This window comes from Schistocerca nitens, chromosome 1 (genome assembly GCF_023898315.1).
Source record: "Schistocerca nitens isolate TAMUIC-IGC-003100 chromosome 1, iqSchNite1.1, whole genome shotgun sequence".
In the NCBI taxonomy this organism is placed as follows: domain Eukaryota; kingdom Metazoa; phylum Arthropoda; class Insecta; order Orthoptera; family Acrididae; genus Schistocerca; species Schistocerca nitens.
In genome coordinates, this window is record NC_064614.1 from 292,015,960 (window position 1) to 292,029,532 (window position 13,573).

Sequence of the window (13,573 nt, forward strand, 5' to 3'; positions counted from 1 at the left end):
TCCGCACTTGTTTGTACCATTCATGCAGGTGTCGTACGCATTCTCCATCGACATAGGTTCCACCCTATCCTCCATAAAGAGCTATATGGAAACAATTATGAGAATCTTGTTAACTTCTGTACATCGGCAGTACAACAGGATACTCCAGATGTATAATGTATCCTCTTTAGCGGCGAAGCCATATTTACCAATCATGGTCAGATAAACCGCCGAAACATGCGCACTACAGATCTGTTGAAAACCCCCGTAGTGTAAACGTAGGGTGGAAAATTAGTGAATCATCAGCTCATAAGTCCGTTTTTCACTAGCGGAACACTGAACGCACAGAAGTATCACAGTCTATTAACAGACAATCTTCCACGGATGCTAGAAGACATTCCTCTGCAGACTTGGAAGAACATGTGGCACCATCTTGTTGGCTGTGCAGCCTATAGTTCCGCCACCCCCCCCCCCTTTGTAGAATGAAAAAGCACATTCTCAGACAACCATAATTAAGGGCGATATTTGACTCTAGACGACTTATTTTGGCCTGGAATGAGCTCCGACATTCATGATTTTGCTTCTGAAGCTGCATTATTCCTTCACTTATCTATTTTGTGGTTCCCTGTTTTGATGTACAATTTTTTGTTTGTCTCATTCCTGAAACTCCTCATTTCTTGGGTTTACCCTCAATTATGGTGTGTGTTCATTAGATAATTCCACTGAACAGTTTCTGAAATAGTCCCTCACTCTCTGAGCATAGCAATGTCATCTGCTAATCTTATCACTGATATCCTTTCATCCTGAGCTTTAGGTCCACTCCTGAGACCTTCGATTGTTTCTGACATTTCTCCATCGATGTATAGGCTGAACAGTAGGGGTGAGTGACTATATCATGGTCTTATACACTTTCTAACCAGAGCACATTGTTCTAGGTAATCTAATCTTATTGTTTCGTCTTGATTCTTGTACATATTGTATACTACCCGTCTTAGCCTATAGCGTACGCCTATTTTCGTGTGAAATCTGAACGTCTTGCTCCAGTTTACATTCTCCAATGCTTTTCAGGACCTCGCCACCTCTAACAGAGTAATAAATCAGGTATTTTCTTTAATTTCCTAAATTTCTGTGCATGTACACGGTTTTTCCAAGATATCCATTAGTTTCAAATTAGCTGACCAGAAGTTTTTGCACCTGACGTTGATGAAAGAGAAAATTACTAAAATTTTAGGATGGCGGCCACCATTTGCCCCTGAGCAGATAACTACCCTGTGCAGCGTTAAGCTACGGAGCCCTCCCCTTCCTGACGAAATGCATACTGCTCTTTGAAAGAGCCGCGTTTGCACCATTACGAAATGGCAATGAGGCATGTGGCAGCAGTAAAAGCTGAAATGTTCAGACATAATTATAGGGTGTTCTAGCACTTCAGCGTAATGGAAATCAAGGGTGTAATTTTCTGCATCATGGAATTAATGCTTGTGGCAATCATCGAGCGTGAAATTATACTTCCACTTCTATTTGTGGCTGGCCGGGGCTGTGAAAGCAGCTGAAATTAAATCGAGCGGAAAATCAGGGATTGTTGGAAGGTCATCGTGGGAGTTTTATGCATGAATCCTACTTTTTCCTGTTGTAAAGATTTATTCTTCGATACATTAGTATAAACAGAGTTATGTCTGAAAAGAGCTACTTGATCTTCTTTTTATATTTATACATTAAATATATATATAATCTTCATTTAACAATAATGGAATAAACTTCACCACCATGCGTTATCGTTGCTGCGAGGAATCGCTGTAGCAACAAATACAATGTATGCACTTGTATGGCCATTCGAACATAGGTCTTACTGTGGCTATTTTGCAGTACATTAAGCAAGGTTTGAACGACGAACCGGAGCTGCCGCCCAGGCAGTTTGTGCGAATCGATTAATTCCTTTAACAAACGCTATTAATTGGGATGAAATTAATGTTAAGCTAACGGCACGATTCGTATGCAACACTCGAATTATTCGTGCAAAAACATCCTCATTCAGATTTTTCAGATTTGGTCCCTCGGAGTATCAGACCTTGGTATAAGATACATTTTAACCGTTGGAAAAAAATCAAGCATCGTTTGGACTTTACGTACAAGAAACACTATTTTATGGGAGGGTTTTGAAGCGCATCACTTCTGTATTTGCATTTGTACGAGACGGTTTAAACTTTGCGTGAAGTCAACGCTCGTCTTATCCCACAATCTTCATCCGTTGTCGAGATACATGGTTTAATGTCGAGCAAAATGTAAAATTCGTTCTTATGTGAACTGTATGCGCGGAAACGGTTTAAACTGAATCAAATAAATAAAAAATGCCTTCTTACGATAAAACTGAAAACTCGCTTTCAAAACTCTAGCTTTATTCTGGTTTTAGTGCCGAAACACGTGTTTTGTTTGTCCTTATATGTGTGCCACTTCCGTGTTTTACATCTGTGTGAATCGGTTCGAATTTTGTAAGAAGGTAGACAAATATATGTAATTAACGGTCGTCCTGTTGTTTTATAAAAGCCTTATCCGTTGTCACGATACAAGCAACATGATCCGAAAGGCAATAACAAAAACTATACCGGATCAGTCGTCGCACGGGTCAACAAAAATCTGCATCGGTTGACAAGCTACGGCTGTCAAATGTCAAAATTATGGTAGAGTAAAAAAGTAGCATAAAAAAGTCGAATTTTTCCTAGGAAGAGTTAGGGATGTAAAAGAAGGTAACCAGATTTCGACTGATCTGCGAGCTTCAAAGACATTTAAATCAAAACATCTTGGCGGATTCGAGCTTTCTCACGAATCAATCATACTTCCCCAGCGCAGTGCTCTCCTTTAACTGCAGTATTTTGGCACAGCTGGTTCTTGGAATTTATAGGTCGAAAGTTCTTGATCTTGTGGCCAAAATCCAGAAGATGCGCCAGCCATAGTAAAAACGGATATCATATGGAATTTTACAAACGTGTTGTCATATTGCATGACATTACAGATGCATTTTGATGACATAATGGCCTGTGACATGTTACACAAGGTGGCATCATGTATCCTGTTACTTTACTTGACACGATCCAATATATTAAATGGCAGGCTTACTAACAAGTAAAAAAGCGAGAATATGTCAAGTTTTTTTTCATTTCAATGTCTTTGAAGCTGCCAGTTAAATTGAAAATCGATTTCCCTTCTTTTACGTCCCTAATTTTCCCAGGACATATTCTCCTTTTTTCGTACTATGATAGGGGCAATTTTCATTCTAGTTTATTGATAGCTGAATTTAATTCACTTTTGTTTCTGAAGTAACTACTGGAGGCAAATGTCTCCACTATGAAACTGAATGTACACATATCTGCACCATGCATCTGAATGTTTGTGAGACGCATTATCCCGCCTGCATTTTGTGGGAAGCTATTCCAGGCACGGTAGGTCATTTACTGCACAACGCGCGCTATCCGCAGCTGCGAACAACGTGCTTGCAAGGAACGTGGCGACATTCCTACAAGCATTGTGAACCTCCGTCTCTATTAGCCGTAATGAAAACGGCTGCCACGGCAGGTATGCAGACACTCTACGCTGTCGGTGCGGCTCTCCGGTGTCCAGCCAGGTGTTGTCGTTCGCGTAACACCGTATTTTGACAGCATAGCTTGTCGTCACCTCCGTGTGACACCTGTAGAAGGCGGGACACACGAGAGCAATACAAACACATGAGTCACTGGAAACCTTTCCCTACGCTTTTCTCGTTGACCAAACGAAAGCTCTATTGCCTTCTAAGTAGAGAAGCTGGTCTTTCCAGCAGTGTTGTCTCTCGCGTCTATTCAATCTCTCGAGTCATTATGCTTGTAGTGTTCGAGGTAATGAAATCAGAGTACTAGCGGTCACTGATACGGTGTACGTACGTTAAAAAAATAGGAGCTTAAAAATATACGCAGCAGTCTTCTCTTTTCTGTAACGTGGCAGAATATTTCGAATCTTTGCTCCTTGCAGCGATGTAGGCTAAGCTATCTTAGAGTGTGTCTTTCCATGAACCCGGGGAGGAGAGCAGCTCTTTTCTTGTTCTCACATCCGCGCAGCTGACGCTGAGAAATAGGGCAGTGAACTGGCCTAGGATGCGGTCGATTCGTCACACACACTCCTTATGAATCTACAGAAATTTTATTTTATCATTTTCATACTCCATATAAGGAAATGTACTGGTGACATAGCTGTACGATAAAAAAATTCATTTCATTATCATCAGTACTGTCGGGTATACAAAATGCGACGTAATACACAAAATAACTCCTCTGGTACTACAAAAACAGAGGTACGACTGTAATTTATTCACATATAATCTCATAAGAAACTTTAATCAACAAGGCTTAGTGCACAGAAAATGTTTCTGTAGAATTTTCTTTGCTTTCGTTACAATAGCCTGCTGACGTAGAAGTATCACTAGATAATTATTATTCAATTCCGTTTTTTTGCTTGAATGAGTGTGTATTGAGGGCATACGTAACCTCTGGATGTTTCATTTTATGGAAAGCCGTGTAAAATACATGCGTTGGAAAATTCTTGTCCAGTCCTCAGTCATATGACGTATAAATATTTTGTATATATGCACTTACATTGTATGAACATCTGTCCGAGCCATGAATACGTATGTGGAGAAATCGGCTCCCTCCAACATGTAACGATACTCGTACGTTGCGCTGCTCATACAGGGGGCACACTACAAAGAAAGACACACGAAAGCATATACAGCTCCCCAAGGAATCTAAAGCAGTGGAAGACCTAGAAAGAACAGTGGAAAATATTTCAAGAATATTATAATAAGAATACACAAGAGAAAGGCCTTTAGACCCGCTCCAAGGCCAAACATAACGATGACAATGACAGCAATCGTGACAGAGAAAATAAAGAATCATGATGCAGGCACGAAAGATGAAAAGACACTCACAAAGACGAATAAGCAAATAACAGTCATAACCAAAAACTTCATAAATACTTAGAATAACATAAGACATAGAAATACATACTAACATAGCTACATAGGAACAAACATAAAGAAAATTCTGGTGAGAAAAATATAAATCGGTGGTCCCATTGCGAGATCTGCGTTCTTGCCAATCCACGTAAAATATCGACAGTAATAACGGGTATAATGATCGCTTTTGAAATGTAGTTCATAGTAGTGTGTTAACAGTGACTGGCTATTTTTCCATATGGGTCACTTAAAAATTGTTACTAATTAAGGAAAAGAATCCTTAATATACAGTCAAATTACATATCGAACTCTTAATTCCAAACAGAAAGGAAAAAGTTCGATGCAGTTCCGACGCTTTCCCTTCAGAACATTGATGTTGGCGGCAACCATTTTCTCTGTGCTTTCCTATCCTTCATTTAGTCTCTTCTAAGGTACTAACATTTTCACTTGAACACTCAATTCCCTTTAACTGATTTGCAGCTTCTGTTTTGGTTAATTTTCTTCGTAGATTACTATTACTGCTTAGATTTTTTCTTTACTGGAAGCAATATTTGACTGCGTAATGTAAAAAAATTATGTTACCCGAAGAAAACCGTAAGATGTACATTCTAGGTAACTTGTCTTTAGATATGCAACAAGTGAAATGAATAGTACTTGAGGGAGCGGTAGAAGGTAAATATGCAGAGGAAGACTGAGAACGGAAAGTGTCCAACAGATAATGGATGCCAACCGGTGTAAGCCTTGCTCTGAGATGAAGAGTTTGGCTCAGGAGAGGGATTCGTGGTGGTCTGCATCAAACCAGTCAAGAGACCTGAAATTTTGTAGTAATTTATACAGGTGATTTATTCGTGGACATATTTATTTGAACAACTTCAAGTTCTGTGTACGAGGGTGTACTGAAAAGTGATGCCTCTGGATTTTTTATTCTGTTATTAATGTCGGTTGAGGTATTGCACGTCTCGCATACTAATCAATCGACTTCTCCGCTTCGCTGACTCAATTTCCAGATGAGTCCGAGTTGTAGCATGTAACGTGGCGGTGTGTAACGTAACTGTGTCGTTGCGTGAGAGATCCTCAGGAACAAAAAATGGCTCTGAGCACTATTGGACTTAACTTCAGAGGTCATCAGTCCCCTAAAACTTAGAACAACTTAAGCCTAACTAACCTAAGGACATCGCAAACATCCATGCCCGAGGCAGGATTCGAACCAGCGACCGTAGCGGTCGCGCGGTTCCAGACTGACGCGCTTAGAACCGCTTGACCACTCCGGCCGGCCCCTCAGGAAACTAAATGCACAAATTCGAAGAGATTATTCACACATCTACATTTATATCTACATGGACACTCTGCAAATCACATTTAAGTGCCTGTAAGAGGGTTTATCGAACCACCTTCACAATTCTCTATTATTCCAATCTCGTACAGCGCTTGGGAAGAATGAACACCTATATCTTTCCGTATGAGCTCTGATTTCCCTTATTTTATCTTGGTGATCGTTCCTCCGAATGTAATTCTGCGTCAACAAAATATTTTCGCATTCGGAGGAGAAAGTTGGTGATTGGAATTTCGTGAGAAGATACCGTCGCAACGAAAAACGTCTTTCTTTTAATGATGCCCATCCCAAATCCTGTATCATTTCTGTGACACTCTCTCCCATATTTCGCGATAATACAAAACGTGCTGCCTTTCTTTGTACTTTTCCTACGTACTCAGTCTGTCCTATCTGGTGAGGATCCCACACCGCGCAACAGTATTCTGAAAGTGGACTGACAAGCTTAGTGTAGGCAGTTTCCTTTAGTAGGTCTGTTACATTTTATAAGTGTCCTGCCAATAAAACGCAGTCTTTGGTTAGCTTTCCCCACAACATTTTCTGTGTGTTCCTTCCAGTTTAAAATGTTCGTAACTGTAATACCTAGGTATGCAGCACCCGCACCTTCAGCATGACAAACGCTTCGACATCTGCAACATCCGGACGCCTTGGGTTCACACTCATTGATTATCCTCCATACGCCCTCAGTTTGGGCCCATCCGATTTAAAGAACACCTTCGAGGACCTCACTTTAATGGTGATGATGCGGTGATAGTAAAAGTGAGGTTGTGGCCCCGTATAGAAGTTAAAAATTCTTCAGTGACGGTATCAACCACCTAGTCTCTCATTGGGACAAACATATTCCTCGCCAGGATGACTATGATGAGAAATAAATATTTAAACACGAAGAATGAAGATGCAGAATTTTAACAAAATTTGTTTTATTTTAAAAGCTTTAAGAGTTTTCACATAAAACGTTCGGATGTTTTACATTTCAGCACGCCGACGTAAAAAGAACTACTGTCGTATGGCACAGTAATTTTCCTGTTCTATTACCCAGACTTTCTTCGCTGTACTTTATAACTGTATGCTGTATGCTATAGTTTTCCAGGGCAGCAGTTATCGCAGCCTATATCAGTATTTTGTATGTACTTTCATCTCTTGCCCCATAGGCCTGTATTTCTATTGCGTATTATGGATTATGCTGTATTTGTGCCGGTCCAGCAACCGTATGCGACGAAGTTGAGAGGTATTATTTGAGTGCCGAAAATATTCTGACACATAAGCAAACGCGCTGCAATACTGAAATGTCTTCTTTTTCCAGATGCAGTCGATAAAGTTTCTGCGGGTTCCTGAAGGAAGATCTGCCGGGCGAATCTAAACTCGAAGAGACTGAGTAAGCGACGCAGAGAAATTGGATTTCCATATCAAGTAAGTCAGACTGAATCAATACAGAGTGCCTTAGCAACACACAGGACACGACCTTCCCCCTGACTTCTAGGAAAACAAATTCTACAACTTTTGTACCTGTAGCACTCAATTCGAAGGTGGACGCACACGCAAAAAGACTATGGATGAGATCGTAGTGAATCATGCAACATTTATGTGAATGGAATGCCTCACCACACTGTGGGTTCTCCACGCGTTGGCCAGCTGGAACAATCCAAGTAGCAAATAAACTGTTTTGTCGGTTTATAGGCAACTCTACACGACGAAAAATAAATGTTCCGATATTTTCATGTTGAAAAATTTTGCACACGGCTACAGCGTAAAACACAAAAAAATATGAGGGTCACAGACATATTCCATTCACTATTATATACAGTTACTTGCATGAGGCCGGCTGCAGTGGCCGTGCGGTTCTAGGCACTACAGTCTGGAACCGAGAGACCGCTACGGTCGTGGGTTCGAATCCTGCCTCGGGCATGGATGTGTGTGATGTCCTTAGGTTAGTAAGGTTTAATTAGTTCTAAATTCTAGGCGACTGATGATCTCAGAAGTTAAGTCGTATAGTGCTCAGAGCCATTTGAACTATTTTTGAACTTGCATGAAAAACAGAAGTTGCGAAGCTGAGTCAAGTAATAACTGTAAACATTTTTTAATATTACCTAAAGGACACAAGTAGCAGGACATAACCTTCTCCCAGCAAGTTCGCCAACGGCTTCAGATTGCTTGAATTCTCGTGGATAATAATTCGTTTGTGAATCTTCGCAGCCACTCGAGAGTCTCTTATATACCTCTTCATCGCAGCGGACTTTTTGCCGCCTATTGCTTCTTGCAGTAGTTACAATACTGCAGACGTCAGGCCGTGTCGTTTCGCGTAGATTGCAAGACGAAGATAATTTCTAGGAGGTTTGAATATGATAGACAACTGATTGTGTTCGCCGAGGCACATAGTGCTCTTTGATAGCACATTTGTTATGCCAAAAGGAGGTCAACATAAGAGTCACTGCTGAGGTCAGAGTTCGACACTTCTGTGCTTTGTGTGATGATGAATGACGTCATTTCTTACACTTTTTTTTCATTTCAGGTCAATAGTAGTGCATCCAAGTTTAATGCAAGTAAGACGCTGTCATGGCACCATATAGTCGTTCTCGTAGTTTCCATAGAGTACGCAGTGGTAAGCACACTGGACTCGCATTCGGGAGGACGACGGTTCAATCCCGCGTCCGGCCATCCTGATTTAGATTTTCCGTGATTTCCCTAGATCACTTCAGGCAAATGCATGGATGGTTCCTTCGAAAGGGCACGGCCGATTTCCTTCCCCGTCCTTCCCTAATCCGAGCTTGTGCTCCGTATCTAATGACCTCGTCGTCGACGGGACGATGAACACTAATCTCCTCTTCCTCCATAGAGTATTCAGTTTCTGTGCACCTTCCCTGTAACCTTTTTGTGAAACTTAGATATTTGTGTGCACCACATAATGTTTTAGTCCATTATTGATGTTTACAATTACTGTATTGTTATCCATTGCAGGTTGCTGGGTTTTCATAATGATGATTTTTAACAGCTGTGTTATAATCTGCAGTGACGTGAGGTGCCTGGTACGAATGAAGAGCATTTCTGTCTCCTATCGCATGCTTGTTGCCGTAATAAAGCTGGATTACCATACTTGACTTTCATTTACACCGATGTGGATATCGCATAAGGATAATGGGAAAAAGGCAGACAGACTAGGGCGCATACAGAGGCAAATAGACAGCCATTTTTTCGTCGCCTAATAGATGAATGTAATAGGAAAGAAAAGCAACTGTATTGGTACGATAGTACATTCAAAATGCGATGTACAGTAGTTTGCGTAGATGTTTAAGATAAATCGTTTTTGCCCGTGACTTACAAAATAATAAGCTAAAGGAATGTTTATTAAGGTAGGTGGACGTAAGAAACGTAACTCCTTGTGTGGAGATATGGTCACAATTTATTTAATTACTTCAGAGAGTTCCAACAACGAGTTATAATTTTTGATGTAGGAAACAAGTTATTTCATTGCGCAGTTGAGGTTCTTCAACCAACTGTGTACATGTCAATTGTAATCCAATTTTAGTTATGGAGCCCGAAACTTTCAAGTTTTTAGGGGTGCCTACAACATTCTGAAAATAATTGACTGCGTTCAAAAGGTTGTTCTTGTAGCGGAATATTCATTGAAGTGACGAGTTCAAACTAGTGCACTCTTTCCTGAATCAGTAGGCCTTCCAAGCGACCTGCGGACTAAATGTAAAGTTGCTGGTGTCCGGAGCGACAAACTTGCTCGATGCTGTGATCGAAGTCCTATACCGTTATAATCTAGGATGTATCCTTGCACTGACGGTTTCGAGAAATAAGAAGTTTGAGAGGGCCACCGATCTACACTACTTATCAGGTACACTGACAATTGAGATGTATAGAGCTTTTATTGTGTACTAATTAGGTGTTCTCCTTGAAAATTTTTGCCGGCCGCGGTGGTCTAGCGGTTCTGGCGCTGCAGTCCGGAAACGCGGGATTGCTACGGTCGCGGGTTCGAATCCTGCCTCGGGCATGGGTGTGTGTGATGTCCTTAGGTTAGTTAGGTTTAAGTAGTTCTAAGTTCTAGGGGACTTATGACCTAAGATGTTGAGTCCCATAGTGCTCAGAGCCATTTTTGAAAATTTTTTTCGTGTGATGTTATGCAGGAACTTATCAGGTTATTGTTTGGAAGATGGTTAAGATACCTTGGTAATCAGGAATGGCCCTACTGTCGACGTTTTGGCGCTAGTAGATTTTTTTGTGGGAATAGCTGAAGAATCAGTATTCATGATACACAACTCACAATCCCAGATTGATTTGAAACAAGTCATCGGGGAAGCTTGCCGCTGTGTGACACCAGCAACTTTACATCTAGTCTGTAGATCGTACTGAAAGCGTATGGATTTGTTTACTCAGGAAACTAAGCATGCGTTTCAAAATCTCACTTAAATGAACTTACCGTCCACGTCCAGCAACGTATGTACAGCGTTCTCTATCCACCCCCAAGACTTTGAACGTTTCCAGCTCCCTAACTAAAAATGATAAAGTAGGATTTGTGTGCAGACTTATTAAATAAATCAGCAACACTATAGGAAAAGATAATCTTATAATTAAATATTATAACTCGTTGTTACAACTCTCTGGAAAATAAGTAGTTCTATGATCCTAAGTCCACAGAAAGACTTACGTTTCTTACCATTACAGTACTAAATAAATATTTCTTTAACTCATTATTTTTGAATTAAAAAGAGAAACTTTATCTGGAACACTTCTTATGTAGATGTAGGAGGGTCATTGAATAAGTAATACAAGAAATACGTTTTTAAAGCAGGTTGGTTTCATTCAGTATTCCAGTACACTACAATATGCCCCACTCTTTCGGCTACAAAACAGCACCTTTCATTATAATCTCCATTAAACGCGACGGCCTTACGCCGCCCTAATGGTAGGTCGTGTATGCTCACATTCTACACTCTATTGATCGATGTCGTAGGCAACGTGTCGCTGCATCAACCTTCCCGTCAACCTCGTACCGATTACAGAGGAGTGCTACCTTCATTGAGCCAAAATCGGAGTGCAACCTTCATTCAGCAAAATAGATGGAAGTTGGAAGGTGAGGGTTCTCTTCTCTGCGGTGGTTGAGCGAAGAGTTCTGTGAGGCCTTGCGTTGTCATGGAGAATGAGAAGTTCGTTTGCATTTTTGTGACGACGAACACGCCGAGGGCATTTCATAAATTTGCTAAGGGTAGCATAATACACTTCAGAGGTGATCGTTGCACCATGAGGGAGAACGTCAAACAAAATAATCCCTTTAGAGTCCCAGCTGATGGCGTGGCATTGAAATTTTTCTTCGGAGAACAGGTGGTGTGGCACCACTGCATGGATTGCCGTTTGGTTTCCGCTTCGAAGAGATGAACCTTTGTTTTATAGCCTGCGACGATGTTTGACAAAAATTGTCACGATCATCCTCGTAAAGCGCAAGCAGTTCCACACAGACGATCCTTTCTTACTCTTTATGGCCTTCTGCGGCGGTGAGGAACCCACCTTCGAATACCCCAAATGGTGGAAGAGTGTGGCAGCAACACCAACAGAGATGTCCAACTTAACAGAGCGGTGTTTGATTGTGATCGGTCCATCACATCGAATGAGAGTGTCCGCACGCTCGAAAATTGCAGGAGTCACAGCTGTATGCGGACAGGCAGCACGCGGGAGATCTAGCAGATTTCCGCGACCTTGTGACGATGACTGACGCCACGTCCAACGATTCACCATGCTGTGATCACTGACAGGTCTCCGTAGACATTCTGTAAGCGCCTATGAATATCTGCGATCGTCTGATTTTTCGCCAGAAGGAACTAAATGACAGCTTTCTGCTTTGAACACACGTCCGTTGTAGACACCATTTTGAAGGCAACGTTTCGCGCTACCGCCTGTCAGAAGTTTATGAAATCACACAGCTTGAGTCGGGAACGTTTAATGATGTCCCATAATAAATTCCACATTTTTGCAATCGAAATTTCCTGAGAAAAAATGTATTGCTTTACTTACTGAACATCCTTCGCACAATGATATAAACAGACTGAATGGTTTTTGTTGTTGTGGTCTTCAGTCCTGAGACTAGTTTGTTGCAGCTCTCCATGCTACTCTATCCTGTGCAAGATGCTTCATCTCCCAGTATGTACTGCCACCTACATCCTTCTGAATCTGCTTAGCGTATTCATCTCTAGGTCTCCCTCTACGATTTTTACCCTCCACACTGCCCTCCAATACTAAATTGGTGATCCCTTGATGCCTCAGAACATGTCCTACCAACCGATCCCTTCATCTAGTCAAGTTGTGCCACAAACTCCTCTTCTCCCCAATTCTGTTCAATACCTTCTCATTAGTTATGTGATATACCCATCTAATTTTCAGCATTCTTCTGTAGCACAACATTTCGAAAGCTTCTATTCTCTTCTTGTCCAAACTACTTATCGTCCATGTTTCACTTCCATACATGGCTGCACTCCATACAAATATTTCAGAAACGACATGCTGACACTTAAATCTATACCCGACGTTAACAAATTTCTCCTCTTCAGAAACGCTTTCCTTGCCATTGCCAGTCTACATTTTATATCCTCTCTACTTCGACCATCATGTTACTTTGCTCCTCAAATAGCAAAACTCCTTTACTACTTTTAGTGTCTCATTTCCTAATCTAATTCCCTCAGCATCACCCGATTTAATTCGACTACATTCCATTATACTCGTTTTGCTTTTGTTGATGTTCACCTTATATCCTCCTTTCAAGACACTGTCCATTCCGTTCAACTGCTCTTCCAAGTCCTTTGCTGTCTCTGACAGAATTACAATGTCATCGGCGAACCTCAAAGTTTTAATTTCTTCTCCATGGATTTTAATACCTGCTCCGAATTTTTCTCTTGTTTCCTTTACTGCTTGCTCAATATACAGATTGAATAACATTGGGGAGAGGCTACAACCCTGTCTGACTCCTTCCCAACTACTGATTCCCTTTCGTGCCCCTCGACTCTTATAAATGCCATCTGGTTTCTGTACAAATTGTAAATAGCCTTTCGCTCCCTGTATTTTACCCCTTCCACCTTCAGAATTTGAAAGAGAGTATTCCAGTCAACATTGTCAAAAGCTTTCTCTAAGTCTAAAAATGCTATAAACGTAGGTTTACCTTTTCTTAACCTAGCTTCTAAGATAAGTCGTAGGGTCAGTATTGCCTCACGTGTTCCAATATTTCCACGGAATCCAAAGTGGTCTTCTCCGAGGTCGGCTTCTACCAGTTTTCCATTCGTCTGTAAAGAATTCGCGTTAGT

At 41.2% G+C, this 13,573-nt stretch overlaps 1 protein-coding gene across 1 annotated transcript in view; it reads left to right on the top strand.

The window, feature by feature from the left end:
• LOC126243480 (uncharacterized) overlaps positions 1 to 13,573 on the top strand; it is a 1,765,051-nt gene that overhangs the window by 1,567,460 nt on the left and 184,018 nt on the right. Inside the window, exon 8 of the mRNA XM_049948170.1 lies at positions 7,588 to 7,694. Coding sequence (XP_049804127.1) covers positions 7,588 to 7,644 — 57 coding nt within the window. The 3' untranslated portion in view covers positions 7,645 to 7,694. The remainder of the gene's footprint in view (positions 1 to 7,587; positions 7,695 to 13,573) is intronic.